Consider the following 12500-nt stretch of genomic DNA (forward strand, 5'->3'; position numbering starts at 1 on the left):
AAATTTGAAGAGTTTGAAAAATACATAAACTGCTGTAGAAATAAACGAATGGATCTATTCCTAACGTTCTCTCAAACAGCGCGACATTCGCACTCCACCGACGACGAACACGTCGCCGTAAGTTCTGGCAAGAATGGGACACCATAGAACGGAATTTCATTTTCGACGCCGACGAAGACTGATAGCTCTGCGTATAGTGGGCCAGTGGCGCCAAAACCGTAAAATTCCTGATCGCTGGCCGCGCGAGTGTCCTTCTGGGAACGGAGTTAATACGATCCGGTATTTTATCTACACCACACAAGAATTGCACAATGGTTGTAAAATGCCAGTAAAAGCGGATACTCAAACCCAGAGGCAACGTGACGCATAGATCTGGCTGTCTTTCCAGCTTGGTAATAAACTCTTAAGTGAAATGTATGAGCTCTGATAAATTAACACCGTGACATACATGTCTTTCTTCAGCTTTGAACTTTTAATGCAAGCCGGTTACACTGTTTGAGTTTTTCTTTTCTTTGTTTTTCCCACCGACTCATACTTAGAAACTATTAGGACTGAATAAGGAAATTAAAAGCAGTGCCGCAATTACAACACTCATGAAGGGGGGAGGGGGGGGGGGGGTAATGGACAGGAACAGAGATTCAGAAAGAGAGAGAAGGATTGGGGGAGATAGACAGAGAATGATAAGGAGGAGAAGAGGTAGGGAGAAAGAGGATGAGAGGGAGAAGAGAGAGAGAGAGAGAGAGAGAGAGAGAGAGAGAGAGAGAGACACACACACACACACAGACAGAGACAGAGAGAGACAGAGAGAGACAGAGAAAGAGAGAGAGAGACAGACAGACCGACAGACAGACAGAAAATTGGGATTTAGGGGGAGGGGGGGTGGGGGTGGGGCTGACAGACAAAAATAGGAATAACAGGAAAAAAAGACAGACAGAATAATATAAACAAAGAAATAAACAAAGTAAACAATAAAAGCACACAAGCCACCCTAATATCACCCGTAACCATGACAACACTCACCTCGCTCCAGACCAGCATAGTCCCGAAGACGACCTGCAGACCATCGAAGAAGTTGTCCCCGATAATGATGACCGTAGTGCCCCCAGTTGTCCATCCCTCGCTCGGACATATCGCCTTGATGATCGGCGTGGCTGCAGTGATACCAACACACGCAAGACATACTCTGATTATTATAGTCACACATAATTGTATAACCACATTTTGAAAAGAACAAATAACAGTAAGTAACCGCTCAAGAGTGGTGAAAAAGAAAACAACACACACTTCAGTCATTATTGCCACAATGATATCAGTGCACCAAGTACACGCTCTGCTTATACATGTCATAGCCATTTCTATTGCCACAGTATTTATACACACACACACACACACACACACACACACACACACACACACGCGCACACACACACACACAGCTCACACACACACACACACACACACACACACACACACACACACACACACACACACACACACACACACACACACACACACACACACACACACTAGCTATATTGAAATCAAACCACCTAACACGTATTCTGATTGTTTTGGCCACGAGGACACTAACACACTCAACAAACACTTTGAATATTATCACCACATGATACTGAAAACGTCTATCCAAAAACATGCACAACAACAATAATTCATCTCTTCCGTCTAAAACATTCACACGCCCCCCCCCCCCCCCCCCTCCATCCCCTTACCCTCACACTAACACCGTCGCATAGTGTGGCTGGGACACTGGTGCACATTGCGATTCATACTACGATCCTCTAAAAACATTAAACAAAAAGTAAATCACAGCAAAACATGCTGTGTTTGTGTTATCCTAAAAGCCAGGTTTTGTGAACACAGACGCATACATTTCTCATTTTTCTGGCACCATGCTCTGTGCATATATCCGATCGAACTTTCTCTATTAATGCACTCTGTGCGCTCAGCTATCGGCAAACAAATATTTTGACAGTGCATAATGATAAAAGGGTGCGGTTTCATTACTGTCGAAGAATGTTTTTTGACGTAATATTTTTTATATTGTGTTTTTCGTGGTTGGGGCGGGAGGGGGGGGGGGTATGTTGTTGTTATACAAAATACATGTACTGCAGTGTTTATAAGATAGAATAGGGGTTTTGTTCTTCTAAAGATACGCTCTTAGTGCTAGAAAGTGGGTTGGGGGCTAGTATTTCACACTTTGATGGTTCCGCTGTTAGTGTTGTATACTGTGTTTTAGATTGACTGAATGTTAAAAGAAAGGGACATATTTTGACACTTTCGGCTTCCCATATATCGAAACGACCCGCGTACCGCATGCTAGCAGCTAGCAGCAGCAGCAGCACTGAGAAGCAAACATGCAAGCACTATGCTGTGTTACAAAGAAAGGGACATATTCTGACACTTTCAGTTTCCTATACATCCAAAACGACCCGCGTACCGCATGCTTTAGCAGCTAGCAGCAACAGAAACGGCAGCAGAAACAAGCTAGCACTTTGGGCAAATACAGGGTCATGTTTTGACACTTTCGGCTTCCCATACATCTAGAACTACCCGCGTACCGCATGCTAGCAGCTAGCAGCAGCAGCAGCAAGCAAGCACTACGCTGTGGGCAAATACAGGGACAGATGTCTGGCAGCAAGGACGTCCGAGACGACATCGGGAGCTTTTAATTCATGGCCCGTCTCTCTCTTCTCTTGTCTTTAATGCCGGAACATGAAACCAGGCCCATTGTTCACCTCCCTTTGTTTTCTCGCTCAACGGGAGCGTGTGCGCGGGGGGCTAATGATTGCACGCAATTGGGCCTTAATTCACGCGCGGAACAAGTACTTTATTGGCAACACCTTCAATCATTTTCCTCTCATTGTCACCACCAAGATAGGTGTTTTTTGTGTTTACTTGGTCTTGTGATTGTGTGGGTGAGTGGGTTTGTGTGGGTGAGTGGGTTTGTGTGGGTGTGCGCAACCGAGACGGGTTGGGTTTATTTTTTAATGTCTTTGTGTGGCTTTTTAAGTTTAAGTTTTTTATTGTTTTTACTCCGTTTCTTGATTTGCTTAATCATTATTATCCATTCTTTCTGGCGCCGTTTGTGTGACATCTTACACCGTTTTCGTAACAATGAAGGCTAAAGGTTCGAAACCTTTTCGTATTTAACAATCACAGAGTTGTGAATTGAGCTGACTGCAGAATTTTGAATAAACCGCAGGCCGCGTTTAATTGTCTTCTTCTCCTTCTAAATTCGTTTTTATTAACGGAAATAAACGGAGCTGTATTTTCGAACACAAGCCAAACAGTGAATTCAAAAAGATGAACTCTAAACCCCTGGTTGCTTTTGGTTTACCATTGCCATTGCTGTCGAATCTAAATGTTTAAATTGGATTTGTTGTTGTTAAAAAAAAAGAAAAAAAGATACTGCCGACCCACAACAAACGTCACCATTAGACGTCACAAAATGTTACAACGTCATCATAACGCACATTGCACAGAGCTGGTGTGGACCCAGAGGAAGAGAAGAAGGATGATGATGATGGAGGGGTGAAACCTTGCACCCCTCCCCCCCCCCCCCCCCCCCCAGTCTTTTTGCTCTGATAGTCCACCCATTTATCAACACTGGTCACCTAATCAGTTGCCGTATCACTGGCCTCCCCGCCTCGTCTTTCTGCATAATATTGTCAAAAATTGAGTTTGGGCGCTATCCCAGATTGATTTCTGGCCCGGTAAATGATGAAAACTGTGAATTATTCATGCAGGATTGAGTTATTGTCATCTAGCAGGCTGCGAGAATATTGTGAAGAGGGGAAAGGGGAGGGGATGGAGTGGAGATTTGGGAGCTCGATTTGCAGCCCAAGATGAGAGAGACGATGAGCCGAGGCGACGCCGGGGGTTTTAGGGGGGAGAAGATAGCGACGGGTGGAGTTGTGTGTCGCTGTCATCCTTCATTCTTCATGCCATCCTTCACGGATGTCACGTGCAATATGCCATCATTACCAGGTCATCACGGCTTTCGTGTGGCTGTAGCGCTCGACTCGTTTACAGTTTGGTATGGAATCATTACTGTTATTCCTCTGGTGTGGAAATATTATTGTGTTTGTATTGGTATGGGATTATTACTGTTATTCCTCTGGTGAGGAATTAGTATTGTGTTTTCATCGGTATGGAATTATTAGTGGTTTTTTTCTTTGTATGGAATAACATGTATTACTGTTTTCCTTTGGTATGGAATGATTATTGTGTTTTCATTGGTAGAGACTCATTACTGAGTTCTCATTGGTATGGACTTTTTTCGGATTCCCGCCTGTTTCGTATTCTTAACTCCGGCGTTTCGGAAGTAAATATAAGTAAACTCTGCAATGGTTATAATGCATCTATCCCTCAGTTCGCTGACTGCCAATCACGAGGTCCGATACAGGAATTATTAGTCCTGGCTCTTTCCGTATAGGGAATGCACAAAGAAGATAAACACTAGTCACAGACTATCTTGTTAGAAATTACCTCTGTCTCAAACACACACCCATACACACTCCCACCCCACCCCCCACACACACACACACACACACACACACACACACACACACGCGCGCGCGCGCGCGCGCGCGCAAACAAACAAACACAAACATACACATATACACACAAACACACTCACACACGAGATATCTACCTCCTTCTGTAGGGTCCAACCGCCTGGCGCGACGGCCATGTTTGGAGTTGTTGTGAACGAACATGTTATCCGACAGTGCCAGCAATGGACCGTCCACCACTTTGGACGTCGATATCGCCACCTGCAAACAAATATACATGTAATGTAACTTCGGATGGCTGGCAAAATAGATATACAGATAAGGAAGTACGGGTTAAGGGAGGGGGGGGGGGAGAGAGACAAAGAGAGACAGACAGACAGACAGACGGAGACAGACAAAGAGAGATAGGTTGAGAGAGTGACAGAGGGGGGGGGGGGGGGTAGAGAGAGACAAAGAGAGACATAAGAGAGGAGAGAGACAGAGACAGATACAGAGATGGAGAAAGAAAGAGAGAGAGAGAGCTCTGGCTAGTATCGTGATTTTGTTGATACATGTAATATGCTGTGAATTAAAGACTGTGTGCTTGGCTCTTTTGAAAGCCGCATGAATGGAGTAACAATGGCACACTAATAAATACATACAGATGAAAATAAATATATAACAGAATTGTTCATTCAACAATCCTAACTGAGAATAAGGTATTATACAGCTAGAGCGTAATATAGAGTATAGGTGAGGGTGGGGGAGGGGGTGGAGGAGGAGGAGGATGGCATTAGTGCTTGAGCGGAGGTGGGTGGTCATAGGACACACTGTGACCGGTGGGGTTTATTGAGTGACCACCAACGTCCTTAATTCCATTAGCCACTACAATAATGTCCACTTTTCATCGCTGGCGACGTGGTGGTCACATGGACGCACGAGCAGTGACGTGTCTCCGTGTGTCAAGGTCACTTCGCTTTTACTGCCAAAACGCAGGTTGCAACTGGTGTTGAATAGGGGTAGTCATGCTGGCGTGTGTGTGTGTGTGTGTGTGTGCGTGTGTGCGTGTGTGTGTGTGTATGCGAGTGTGTGTGTGTGTGTGTGTGTGTGTGTGTGTATGTGAGTGTGTGTGTGTGTGTGTGTATGAGAGTGTGTGTGTGTGTGTGTGTGTGTGTATGTGTGTGTGTGTGTGTGTGTGTGTGTGTGTTTGTCCCTACTTGCGTGTGTGACAATGTGTGTGTCTGTGCAAATAATATTACTCGCTTTTCATGTGATAAATGACAGACAAACAAATCAACCACAAAACATAGCGCGCCAAACAACATTCACAACCAACCTGAAATCTTCGCATGTCTCTTGGGTTGCCCGCATTTTTGAGACAGTTCTGGTTGCACTTCATGAAGAACTTCAAGAAAAACCTGCAACAGACAAAATGACAAGCCATGAGACAAAAGCCATCAAGAGAAGAGATGTGAAAACGAAACACTTGCTAGATGCGAGTTGTTGGGTTTGCATGTGTCGGATTAATGCTGCAAACGAACAAACATGCAGACACACATTTTTTGCAGATTCGATGCTGCAAGGTCGCCTTAACCTAGTAAAACATTAATGTGCAAGTTGCAAGGTCAAGTTAACATTTCTCCTATCTGTCTGCCTCCCTACCTGTTTGCCTGTCTGTCTGCTTGTTTGCATGTCTGCCTGTATTTCCTGTCCTATTTTTATCATTTTGGGCAGTTTATTGGTTCTTATAGGGAAACGCGGTCCCCATACTCTTTTTCACAAACAAAAACATAATCACAAGAAGTAATTGACAGGATATTCTACTCAGCTATCGAGACCTAACATTGCAACTCTTCAAGACCTTTATAACAAAAGGCCTGGATGTACAGGCGATTAGACGATGAAAAGGACAACTTTTCAGATCGCAATGGTGTAAACCTCATGCATATTGTGCCATTTGACGTGAACTTAAAACTCACTATTTCCCACAACTCAAATAGTACAGGATATAGGTTAATGAAAAGAACGTTCAATAAAATGCATTACAACAAGAAATTCCTCCGAGGTAGGAAAAACAACCCCGTCCTTACCATTCTCACTGCCACCAACTGAGAAGGTTATTTCCCTTTGACCATTAATATGTCCCTCTATAAGTCCTTGTAGAATCTTAATCCACCAATAACTCCCTAACCGTGTGTTTGACTGGTCCCAATTTTTGTAAGGACCGTCTCAGGAATGTATAGAACCTGTTCACCAAGTTTGGTGACGATCGGTCCGTTCATTCTTGAGATCTATATGCGAACACAAACACACAAACAAACACATCGACCGAATCCTATACACACCCCTATACCGGGGGTGTAACTATACCGGGGGTGTAAAAACAAGTACAACAACTTTGACCTGTGGTGAGTGAACAAACAACATACACAACGAATACAAAGTCTCAATGCGAAGATGAACAAATCAAAACACACAGTTTGTTTGTTTGTTCGTTCATGGGCTGAAACTCCCACGGCTTTTACGTGTCAGTATGACCGTTTTTACCCCGCCATACGCCGCTTTCGGAGGAAGCATGCTGGGTATTTTCGTGTTTCTATAACCCACCGAACTCTGACATGGATTACAGGATCTTTTTCGTGCGCACTTGGTCTTGTGCTTGCGTGTACACACGGGGGGTGTTCGGACACCGAGGAGAGTCTGCACACAAAGTTGACTCTGAGAAATAAATCTCTCGCCGAACGTGGGGACGAACTCACGCTGACAGCGGCCAACTGGATACAAATCCAGCACGCCACCGACTGAGCTACATCCCCGCCCAAAACACACAGTCAGTATAGTTCAAGCTTGAAACAACTAAACGAACGCACGAAAAGAAGGAGGAGGAGAAGAAGATTGTCAGAAATCTATCTGTTAGAACTAGACTTTTCAGACCCCAAGGTTCACGTTTTCAGGATAATCGGGAAGGAATAAGGCAAGGACAGGAATGGGATGGGGAAGGGGGGTAGAAATAGGTGGTGAGGGTGGTGATGGCGGTGTGGCAGACAGGGCTAGGCTGCTAAAAGCTCTGCCCAGGTCGGCATATGAATTGTGATGAATAATTGACCAGATAGCGCCTGAATTTTTCATGGCGTCGCAGAAGCACGGGCGGAGCGGATAGACAGCACATTAGGCTGACCTTGCGACCATTTGCAAGCAGCCACGCTTGACAGGGGCCAGAGAGAGAGAGAGGGAGAGAAAGGGGGGAGGAGAAAGAGAGAGACTGGCAGAGACAGACAGACAGACAGACAGAGACAGAGAGAGAGAGACAAAGAGAGAGACAGAGACAGAGACAGATACAGAGAAAGAGAGTGGAGAGAGAGAGAGAGAGAGAGTCCATGGTCAGTCAGTATCAGTCTGAAAAAGTTTTGCTGTTTACTTGTTAACACCCCCACCCCTCTACCGCCCTGATATGGCCCTTCGTGGTCGGCTGGGCGTTAAGCAAACAAACAAACAAACAAACCCCACCCCTCTCTCTTCCCGTCTCTATGTCTCTGTTTCTCTCTTTCTCTGTCTATCGCTCTCCCTCTTTTTACATTTAGTCAAATTATGACTAAATGTTTTAACATCGAGGGGGGAATCGAGACGAGGGTCGTGGTGTATGTGCGTGTGTGTGTCTGTGTGTGTGTGTGTGTGTGTAGAGCGATTCAGACTAAACTACTGGACCGATCTTTATGAAATTTGACATGAGAGTTCCTGGATATGAAATCCCCGAACGTTTTTTTCTTTTTTTTGATAAATGTCTTTGATGACGTCATATCCGGCTTTTCGTGAAAGTTGAGGCGGCACTGTCACGCTCTCATTTTTCAACCAAATTGATTGAAATTTTGGTCAAGCAATCTTCGACGAAGCCCGGACTTCGGTATTGCATTTCAGCTTGGTGGCTTAAAAATTAATTAATGACTTTGGTCATTAAAAATCTGAAAATTGTAAAAAAAAATAAAAATTTATAAAACGATCCAAATTTACGTTCATCTTATTCTCCATCATTTTCTGATTCCAAAAACATATAAATATGTTATATTTGGATTAAAAACAAGCTCTGAAAATTAAATATATACAAATTATTATCAAAATTAAATTGTCGAAATCAATTTAAAAACACTTTCATCTTATTTCTTGTCGGTTCCTGATTCCAAAAACATATAGATATGATATGTTTGGATTAAAAACACGCTCAGAAAGTTAAAACAAAGAGAGGTACAGAAAAGCGTGCTATCCTTCTTAGCGCAACTACTACCCCGCTCTTCTTGTCAATTTCACTGCCTTTGCCATGAGCGGTGGACTGACGATGCTACGAGTATATGGTCTTGCTGAAAAATGGCATTGCGTTCAGTTTCATTCTGTGAGTTCGACAGCTACTTGACTAAATGTTGTATTTTCCCCTTACGCGACTTGTTCACTCTCTCGTCTACGCTTCTATATGTGTTTCTCAGTCTGTGTGCATATGCTTGCTGACTTTCTGTCTGTCCAGTTGTCTGTGTCTGAGTTGTTTAAGAGAGAGAGAGAGAGAGAGAGAAAGAGAGAGAGAGAGAAAAAGAGAGAGAGAGAGACAGAGACAGAGAGAGACAGAGACAGAGAGAGACAGAGAGAGACAGAGAGAGACAGAGACAGACAGAGACAGAGATAGACAGACAGACAGACAGAGACAGAGAGAGAGACAGACAGAGACAGAGAAAGAGAGTGAGTGACAGACAGACAGACAGACAGACAGACAGACAGAGACAAGAGAGTAAGAGACAGAGACAGAGACAGACTTTAGCAACAATGATTAGTTCTCTGTCCACCGACGGCACCACAGTGAATAGGGCCTACCTGAGGGACTTGTGCGCAGTAGATTTCAAAGGCGCGGAAACAGGGACATGCGAACAATAAGTAATGGGGGAAATCGAGCCTTAATTACTCGTTTGTTAATGGGGTAGAGAAAAAAGTAGGCTAAACAGGTTGGTTACACTGGCTCTTGGAACCTTTGCTTTAGGGACGAGCCGCACTGAAGCTGACACTGGCATATTAGACAGAATAAATAGAAGAGAACTGTATGTCTATGCAGCGTCATTCTGTCTCAAAGAGACACAAACGACGTCATCAGACTTTCTGATTAGGTTATCGTCAGACTTCTGGGTGTCTCAGCAAAAGCTTTTCTTCGTGCGCCGTCCAATATTCAACTTTGCAGACATGTTCATTACATCACGCACAGTGTTTTCTAGTTTTTTAAAATTCTGTTTAGCTAGTTTGTATAACTTTGTTGTGTACCACCCCTCCAACCCCCCCCCCCCCCCTCTAAAAAAAAGTTGCGTATCGCCACCCCCTCACACTAACACACACACACATTCAATGTGGTACATTCACAAGAGAGCAAGCAGATTCAAAGAATAACAAACCTGACAAAACAGACTGAATTCGTCGTTTCAGCAACAAACAATCACGGAAACTCTTACATACATCAGACATACTGAAGGTAATTTGAATTTGTACGAACAGACAGACAACTGAAAAAGACCGCTAGCTCAACCGACCACATCAAAACGTTTCCAGTCCTACGTTTGAAGTTTACGCGAAAGGCCATTTAAGCATCTTTGAAAGGTCTGATTGAGAAAGCGCACTGCCGGCACCGTTCAATAATTCATTAAGGTAATGTGACTGGTTGTCAATAGCAGAGTCTGGCACCGTGACAGGATAAAGTGCCATCGCTTCAACCATTCAGCCGGAATCACTTTCTGCGGGCTTTTGTTCTTTTTAACAGTTTGTTTCTATCCCTCTCTCTCTCTCTCTCTCTCTCTCTCTCTCTCTCTCTCTCTCTCTCTCTCTCTCTCTCTCTCTCTCTCTCTCTCTCTCTCTCTCTCTCTCTCTCTCTCTCTCTCTCTCTCTCTCTCTCTCTCTCTCTCTCTCTCTGTTTCTCTCACCCTGTGTCATTAGTGTTTTTCACTCTCCCCATCATCGCTGGTAGCATCACCGCCTTTCACCATACACCTACTACGCTGGTGCGAACATAACTGCACCAGGATTTTTCTGTCCCTCACTTTTGTTATACAATGCATACATGCTCGTCATTAGCTTTTACTAAAGAACGGGGGTGTAAGTACAGTATCGCCTGTCTTGAAAACGCGCCGTGCAGTGTCTTGAAAATGTGACCAAAAAACCAGCTTAAGTGCAACAACCCGCACAATCTGTCTTGTCAAATTAAGTTTTAAACCCTCACGGCAAGGCCATTATAGAGGCATTACACACTGTCCTCCCACAAGAAACCCTTAGATTTAAAAGCCGTGGCAAATCGCGGCCAATATTTCGCAGAGTGAAAAACATACAGCAAACAAAGTATTTCAACGTGTCTTCCAAAAAGACACCCACAAATGTTAAAAGCCAAAGTGAATCGCAGCCAATAACTCACAAAGAGAGAAAGCTTGCAAATAAAGTATCAAATCTGGCTTCCAAAAAGACACCCATAAATGGTAAAAGCCGTAGCGAATCGCAGCCAATAACTCACAAAGACGGAAAACCTGTAAACATAGTAGTAAGTCCCTCCTGTTACACCATAAACTTGTAGGGTGACGAAGCCTTTGAGTGATCGGAAAGCATGGCGCAGAGATAAGGCGGACTTAACACCGCCAGTTTTAATTGGTGTTCATGAGAGTCGAGGGACCTGTTGATGACCAAGTTTTGACTAAGCGCGAGCACAGGGCTGTCATTTCAAACTGGTGCACGTGCCACTACAACTCACTGACGCCAATCTCGTTTGAAAATGAGGTCATGAGAGCTACTTGGTCTTGTAAGCCTGTTATGTCAAGGGAAAAGATGAATGAGAATGAGAAGAGAATGGGTGCATGTAACGCCAATAATTGTTTAACTTGAGCTGAACGAGCCCGTAACAATCAGCTTCGTAAGCTAAAAATAAATATATACGCCCTAAATAAAGGCCAACATCCGCTGGTATTGTTTGCTCTATGGCCTTTAGGTCAAGAACTCACACTGCAGCCATGCTGTTATCTTAAATCGTGGTCTAAGAACTATTAAGAACCTAAGAAGAAGCAAACAACAGGACACATAAGCTTACAGCCGGCGTCACCATATCACCTACAGGAAATTGTTCCAGCACCAAATTAGAGCTCCCTCCCTACTTCACCATCACCCCCCTTCCCTTGCCTGGCCCCTGGGAGGAGCAGAAAAGGCAGTCGAGTCCCGGGGGTGTGGGGGTTTGATAGCCCCCGCCCTTTAAAGTGACCACAGGGGCTGCGGGTGATAAAGCTGAAGATGGCTATGTCCAGCTGCTGACCACAACCTGACCACAACCGTCACAGTTGGCCTGCGGAATCAAGCGGTCGTAGCGCGGCGTGATAACGAGCAAAGTTTGGCAGCGGTGTTGACAAATTACACCGACCCCCTGTCGATCTGTTTGGGTCGGACATCCTCCCGCCAACCCCCCCCCCCCCTCCTGCACCCCACCCCTACACCCCCCCCCTGCCCCCCCCCTGCACCCCCCCCCCCCCATCCTTTACAGGCAGCCCACGGTACTTTCATCATGGGGATACCTGTTGGAATCACAGAGATATAGAATATTCTATATCTCTGTGGTTGGAATGGAGGTCTTTGCACACAGCACCTCTCCCTCCTTCTTTGACAGCTCTACCTTCGTTTAGCCCCCCTCCCCGGCGTGTTCTGAGCTCTTCATTTCAAGAAGGTAGGTCAATTAGCGCCAGCTACAACTGACCTCACAACTCTGCTGGGCTTACCAACCAATCCGCCGCGTTGTCTCTTCCTCTTGTTCTGAGAAAGCTCTTCATTTCAGGGAGGTGGGTTGGGTTAATTAGCGCCAGCATCAATTGCCGTTGACAGGTACAAGCGAGATAACTCACCTAGCTGCCCTTTGAAAGTGTGAAATGGAGCCTGCGAGGTTGGGGATGGATGCAGCCAAGCAGGAGGTCCGAAGCGAGGTGCATGCGTTGGAATGGA

General features: G+C 44.9%; 1 protein-coding gene across 1 annotated transcript in view; it reads right to left on the reverse strand.

The window, feature by feature from the left end:
* LOC138983118 (transcription factor collier-like) overlaps positions 1–12500 on the reverse strand; it is a 57696-nt gene that overhangs the window by 15181 nt on the left and 30015 nt on the right. Inside the window, exons 7-9 of the mRNA XM_070356526.1 lie at positions 5851–5932; positions 4676–4796; positions 999–1151 (exon numbers count right to left, since the gene is read on the reverse strand). Of these exons, the coding sequence (XP_070212627.1) occupies positions 999–1151; positions 4676–4796; positions 5851–5932 (356 nt within the window). The remainder of the gene's footprint in view (positions 1–998; positions 1152–4675; positions 4797–5850; positions 5933–12500) is intronic.

Source organism: Littorina saxatilis, linkage group LG12 (genome assembly GCF_037325665.1).
Source record: "Littorina saxatilis isolate snail1 linkage group LG12, US_GU_Lsax_2.0, whole genome shotgun sequence".
Taxonomy (NCBI): domain Eukaryota; kingdom Metazoa; phylum Mollusca; class Gastropoda; order Littorinimorpha; family Littorinidae; genus Littorina; species Littorina saxatilis.